The sequence below is a fragment of the Octopus bimaculoides genome, chromosome 13 (genome assembly GCF_001194135.2).
Source record: "Octopus bimaculoides isolate UCB-OBI-ISO-001 chromosome 13, ASM119413v2, whole genome shotgun sequence".
Taxonomy (NCBI): Eukaryota; Metazoa; Mollusca; class Cephalopoda; order Octopoda; family Octopodidae; genus Octopus; species Octopus bimaculoides.
Window position 1 is genome coordinate 8,942,522 of NC_068993.1, and position 7,489 is coordinate 8,950,010.

The following is a 7,489-nucleotide window of genomic DNA, read 5'->3' on the forward strand; positions in this document are numbered from 1 at the left end:
ATATATATATATATATATATATATATATATATACCGGAGTATATATATATATGCACACACACACACACACACACACACACACACACACACACACAGTCAACAAGGAAAAAGCTTGACATTATAACGCAACTAGAATGTGTCGGCAAGTCGCTCCGTATCAAGGTGAAGTTAGTCAAGAAGCTATGATAATCAGAGAATGCTGCAGAAGCGCACGCTATCTCTCTCAGAATTCGATATAAATATATTTTTGCTCCCACATGCAAGTGCTTCTCGACCTCTGATAACATTTGATAAGCTCTCTGCATTTTCAGCCAACAGCAACATCACCAGAGCACCATCGCCACCACCACCAATCGCCATGTTGGGTTCCAAATTTGTATTCAAATAACAAACTTTGTTGCTAACACGTTATTAAGTGGGCAGTGATAAGAACAGTTAAGTTCAATTAAAACTTCTCCATCTTTGAACTAAAAATATTTTGTGTAAGTCAGACGAAAAGATAAAGACGAACAAAAAACGATAAAGTGATAGTATGTTGTCAAATTAATGTAACAGTCCCATGAAAGGGAAGAATACTAGTTACTTAGCCCTAGGAAACACCGTTTCCTGTTGGACTTGACACAAATCCTGTGTCCTTATGTTTTCAAAGGGGAGATAAGCACTTCCACCCAGCAAAGCCAGCATCCAGAGACTAGTTTCAGTCATTGCTCATCCTCAAAAAAAAACGGTTTCAAATTTTGGGAAATTTGGTGAGAGGGGCTAAGTCGATTACATAGGTCCCTGTGCTCAACTGCTGTTGGTTTTATCGATCTCCTGAAGGATAAAAGCAAAGCCGACATCGCTGGAATTTGAGCTCAGAACGTAAAGACGGACGACATACCGCTAAGCATTTTCCCCGGAATGCTAACGGTTCTACCAGCTCGCCACCTTAAGTAACAAAAAATAACAACAGCGATCAATTGGTTTCAAATATCGGCACAAGGCCAGCAATTTGGGGGGAAGGGATAAGTCGATTACATGGACCCCAGTGCTCAGATGGTACTTATTTCATCGATCTCCAGAAAGATGAAAGGCAAAGTCGACCTCAGCAGAATTTGAACTCGGAACGTAAAGACGGACAAAATACCGCTAAGCATTTTTGTCCGGCGAACTAACGATTCTGCCAGCTCACCGCCTTAACACAAACAGATAATAACAATAGCGACTAATTAAGAAAACTAATTAAAAACTAATTAAAAAACAACCATTACTACTACTACTACTACTACTACTACTACAACCACTGCTGCTGCTGCCACAGGAAGTGCAGTATCTGAAACAACAGCGATAGAAGCACCCTCTTCCCCATTGTAAAGAAACTTAAAGAAGGGAGATAATAGTAACATCAACAGCTATTGCTGCAAAAACTGATTAAAAGATACTGGGGTAAGTTCAAATATGTGTGGGTGGTAGGGTGTGTATGTGTGTATGTATGCATATATGCATATGCATGCATATATATATATATAGAGAGAGAGAGAGAGAGAAGCGTGAGCATTTACATATGCATATGTATACATATCTATATCTATATCTGCATGTTTCTTATTTTCATTTTCACTTTCTCCCCTCTTTCTCTCTGTCTCTTTCTCTCATATTTGTGTGTGTGTGTGTGTGTGTGTGTGTGTGTGTGTATGTGTTTGTGTGCGTACATACATACACACAAACACATACACACACCACACACATATATCCATATATGAGTATGAAAACTGTATATATGTATGTATGTATGTATGTATGTATGTATGTATATATGTATATAGCACGAGAACTCTTGGTTAGAAACAGAAAGACAACATCGTTCAATATTTAGTCACAATGTTTGTATCCTTTGAATATTCATCCGACAGATGGATTCACAGTTTCCACTTTGTCGGCCTTTTTCAGGAATTTCACAGTCGATTTCCTAATGTACAATATTCAAATGAGCAAAAAGGAAGGAAAAAACAAATGAAAATTACGCAAAACCAATCTCTAGAAAAACGTCAAAAAACATCTTCGACAATAATAAAAGATTAATAATGGCGCCGAAGATTGTGGTAAACATTGAATGAAAACTGTGTAAATAAATAGTAATTTTAAAGAATAATAAAATATACGAAAACTTTCTTTTTAAATCATATTTAAATAAAAGTAATTTTAAATCAAAAGATTTGACGAGATTAGAGCGTGGACCGGAAGTCTCTAGAACATTTGTACACGTTAACATACGGTTTCTATATGGATAGTCATATCTAGGAACATTATGTGGTATAATCCGCCGCATAGCCCTGAAGTTTATACGGAGAATAAAGTACATGTTCTCTCTCTCTCTCTTTCTCTCTCGCACTGACGAAGTATTATTTTTGCTCGAAACTTCCACGTCTCTACTTTCTCAAAATAAACCAACTTATTCACTTATTCTACCAAATTGAATTGTTTTAACACACAAATTACCAACTCAAAATATTGCTCAAGATGTATCCACCGTCTCAAGATCCTGCTGTTAACTGTCCACATAGTCTCCACCAAGATTATATATCTGTAAGCAGAACATCAAACTTTATTATTGCCTGCATGGCCAAATTGAGGAAACCGTCAGTTACATCCAATCTGGATTCTTTATTCTGGACATATCAAAATACATTACAGGACATATCAAGGTGTTGCTGTCTATATCCAATTAAAACAAGATGATAAAGATGATGATGATTATCATGGTCATTATCATCATCATCATCATCATCGTTGTTGTTGTTGTTGTTACATCGATCCCAATGCTTGATTAGAACTTAATTTATCAACTCCGAAAAGATGAAGGGCAAAGTCAACCTCGGCAAAATTTGAAAGTAGAATTTAAAGACGGACGAAATGCTGCAAAGCGCACATATGGTTGTGATGCATGTACCAGGTGTACCCTTATCAGACGGATAGTCATGATGGGTATACTGGGCTTTATATATTTCACCCCAGTGTCACTTTGATGGCATGCACTGCTCTCTTACTCAATGATGATGATAATAATAATAATAATAATAATAATAATAATAATAATAATAATAATAATAATAATAATAGGACTGAAAGCAGAGACGGAAGGTTTCATACTGGCGGCACAAGACCAAAGCTTGCTCACAAAAAAACTACCAGGTTAACGTTCTTCAAAACGGTTCTGACCCTAAATGCAGATTCTACGACACATTTGACGAAACAATAGACCATCTCGTCTCGGGATGTCCTGTGTTGACACCAAACGAATATAAAAATCGCCACGATAGGGTAGGACGGTATTTACATTGGAAAATATGTAAACACTATAAAATCAGTACCCCTACTTACTGGTACGAACATCATCCTAAGTCAATCGTTGAAGGTAAAAATGTCACTATCCTCTGGGATTTTTCAGTCTACACTGACAGAACGATCCAGGCTAATCGACCAGACATAATTATTAAAGACAAGGAAGAAAATACTTGTGCACTAACGAATGTAAGTGTTCCAATGATAAAAATATATCTGTCAAAGAATTTGACAAACTAAGTAAATATAAGGACCCGGAAATTGAAATACAAAAGATGTGGCATCTTAAAGCGAGAACTGTTCCTGTTATTGTAGATGCCATAGGTATGATAAAAAAGGGGACGTCAGAAACATCTAGGTAAGATCCCTGGAGAACCATGTCTCAGAGAAATCCAAAAGACTGTGCTGACAAGTACTGCTTATATCCTTAGAAAAAGCCTATCCATTTAAATGTTTGTGTTGTATTACTTGAAGATACTTCACTACCTCCCCTCCCCAAGCTTTCAGTCACACTGTAACATCTCTTATCCTTCACTCACCCCAGGACGCTGGGTGTATCTCGGCAAGTGACTGTAACAAAGATGCAGATTAAAAGTAAATAATAATAATAATAATAATAATAATAATAATAATAATAATAATAATAATAATAATAATAATAATAATAATAATAATAATAATAGTAATATACAGCCAATAACTCACCTAACGGAAGGCAGGACAATACCACTAAAACCGCCGTGACATATTTGTTGTTCAACTGGTTAGCTTTAGATGCCATTTCTACCTCGAAGTTGTATCCAAACCAATTCCCAGAAAAATACTGGCTTTTATTTACTGAATCGTACGATCGATAACAAACGCTGATATGTGTGTGCGTGTGTGAGAGAGGGGGAAGAGAGAGAGAGAGAAAGAGCGTGTGTGTATGTGTGAGAGAGAGAGAGAGAGTAGGTGTGCATGTGTGTGTGTATGTGTGTGTTGTGTGAGAAGGTGTGTGTATGTGTGTGCGTGCTTGTTTGTGAGATTTTTGCAGTTTTTGCCTTTTTTGTACTTTTTATTAATCATCTGGCTTTAACAGTCAATCATCTGGCATGACAGTCAATCACCAACCATACTTGCGTAAATACAAAGTATAAATCAATAATAATAATAATAATAATAATAATAATAATAATAATAATAATAATAATAATAATCCTTTCTACTATAGGCTCAAGGCCTGAAATTTTGGAGGAGGGGGGCTAGTCGATTAGATCGACCCAATACGTAACTGGTACTTAATTTATCAATAAAAATAATAATAATAATAACAATAATAATTCTTTCCACTATAGGCACAAGGCCTGAAATTTGGGGAAGGTGGATAGTCGATTACATCGACCTCAATGTTTCACTTGTAGTTATTTTATCGACTCCGAAAGGATGAAAGGCATTCATATGCAGGCCCGGCATTATACAATACAATTGTATATTCACAAATCAATGCAAATGGAGAAAACTATAAGGTTGTTCTGAAAATAATGGCCGTTCTAAGTGTTATGTTTTGAAACGCAATTTTATCATAGTATTTTAATTATATTTTAGGTGAATTTCGACAAAATTAATAATTGATGTATGCTCTTTAATAATTTTCTAATTATTTCAGACAGAAAACATTCTTGAAGCATAGGCGCCCTTAATTATGAACATGACAAAAAGGGCTTCGCTTACTTTTCTTGCATGAGTTCAAGCTTGGGCACAATGCCTCCCAAACTGCTGCCAATATGAATAGAGCATAGGGAGAGGGGTCCACAAGTAATCGCGCGGTACGAAGATGATTTCAGAAATTCCGTAGTGTTGATGAGAGCCTTGAAGATAAAGAAGGGAGAGGACGGCCATGCAGTCTTGACAATGAACAATGGAAAGCAATTGTTGAACAAAACCCACGTCAAAGTGTCAGAGAAATGTCTCAGGCTCTTGGTGTCGGTATTGCAACGGTCTCACGCAATCTGCAGAAAATTGGTAAGGTGAAAAAGCTCGATGAATGGGTACCATATGAGCTCAATGAAAATCAAAAGTTCAGCATTTTGAAGTGTACTCGATGCTCTTTCTGCGAAACCACCAATGATCCTTTTCTTGACCGAATAGTCATTTGTGGCGAAAAGTGGATCCTTTATGATAACCGTAAACGATCAGGTCAATGGCTTGATCGTGACGAGTCCCCCAAACATTTTCCAAAGCCAAAGTTGTATTAGTGACTGTCTGGTGGTCTGCAATTGGTGCTGTCCATTACAGCTTTCTGGAAGCCAACCAGAGCATTACCGCAAAGTTTTACTGCAATCAACTCGCTGAAATGCATGCTCACTTGCAAAAAATGAGACCTGCATTGGTGAATCGGCGTGGCCCAATTCTGCTCCATGATAATGCAAAGCCACGTGTTGCAAGAATCACGCTGCAGAAAATCACAGACCTGGGATACGAGACTTTACCACGTCCTCCATATTCTCCTGATCTTTCACCCACTGACTACCATTTTTTAAAAGCATTTAAACACGGTTTTAAGTGATAAAACTTTCAGGTCCAAACCAGAGGTGGAATCAGCTTTCAAAGATTTCTTAGCATCAAAGCCAATAAGTTTTTATCAACGAGGCATAAATACTCTCGTTGATCGATGGCAGAGATGCAGAGATATTCACTGTTCATACTTTGTCTAATCAAAACATTTCTATTGTTAATTTTTCCAGAATAAAATTATATTTCTGAAATCGGCCATTACTTTCGGAACAACCTAATAGCTCATCAGAACATCAGAACATCATTTTTACACCAACGATTCAACTGCCAAAGGTCCAGGGTCGCAACATTGGTCTAACCATGATGTTCTGATGAGCTAGCTTTCTTTATTTGCCTCGATCTGTGAATATGCAATTGTATTGTATAATATCGACATGCATATTAATGCAAATATGTAAGCATAATTTCTTGCACGCTGAAATTATTACTGCATGGAGAAGGCTACAAAACGGCTGTAACCTTAAGGATGTCAAGTGGTTGAATAAATATATTCACCTCTTATAACTCCTGATTTTTTATGGTTTAGATAGATAGATAGATAGATAGATAGATAGATAGATAGATAGATAGATAGACAGATAATAATAAAAGGGTAAAATTAATTAATTAATTAATTATCAATAATTTTACCAAGTAGTTCGGTACGTTAAAATAACCTTTATAGGTAAAATTATACAAATATTCTATAATTATAAACATGATTATAATTAGGAGTCAGCTAATTGTTTCGCCACGTATCGGTTTTAGAAATAGCAGTTAAACTGCTTTTCTACAACCATAAAGATCTCCCAGACAGTAACATACTTTTTTATGTTAGTATAAAGAAAAAAGCAACGAATCCACACGACTCGGATTAGCTACATACGCGTTTGGAGATTAAAGTAAAGTTATACGCGTTTCGAGATTAAAGTAAAGTTATATTTACTTACTTATTTCTCATCTTCAATTGTTTTTTTTTTCTTTTTGCCTACTTAAAAAAAGTGTGTTACTGTCTGGGAGATCTTTATGGAAGTAGAAAAGGCAGTTTAACTGCTATTTCTAAAGTCGGTGCGTGGTGAAGCAATTAGCTGACCCCTGATTAGAATTATGTTTTTAATTATAGAATATTTTTGTAGATAGATAGATAGATAGATAGATAGATAGATTGGTTTCGAAGTTTGGTACAATTACATCGACCCCAGTGCTCAACTGGAACTTATTTTATCCACCCCGAAAGAATGAAAGGCGAAGTGGACCTCGGCGGAATTTGAACCCAGAACGAAAAGATGGATGAAATGCCACTAAGCATTTTGCCCGGAGTTCTAACGGTGTTGCCAGCTCACCGAGCACATGCGTGTGTGTGCGTGTGTGTGTGTAGGAGTGTGTGTGTGCGCACATGTGTGTGTGTGCATATATATAGTAGCTTGCTTACCAACCACATGGTTCCGGGTTCAGTCCCACTGCGTGGCACCTTGGCCAAGTGTCTTCTACTATAGCCTCGGGCCGACCAAAGCCTTCTGAGTGGATTTGGTATACGGAAACTGAAGAGAAGCCCGTCGTATATATATGTGTGTGTGTGTTTGTGTGTCTGTGCTTGTCCCCCCAGCATGGCTTGGCAACCGATGCTGGTGTGTTT

General features: G+C 37.0%; 1 protein-coding gene across 1 annotated transcript in view; it reads right to left on the bottom strand.

Moving 5' to 3' along the window:
* Positions 1-4,166, bottom strand: part of LOC106884190 (tryptase-2) — an 11,435-nt gene extending 7,269 nt beyond the window's left edge. The window contains exon 1 of the mRNA XM_014935427.2: positions 4,027-4,166. Within this exon, the coding sequence (XP_014790913.1) occupies positions 4,027-4,102 (76 nt within the window). The 5' untranslated portion in view covers positions 4,103-4,166. The remainder of the gene's footprint in view (positions 1-4,026) is intronic.
* Between the last annotated feature and the right edge of the window lie 3,323 nt (positions 4,167-7,489).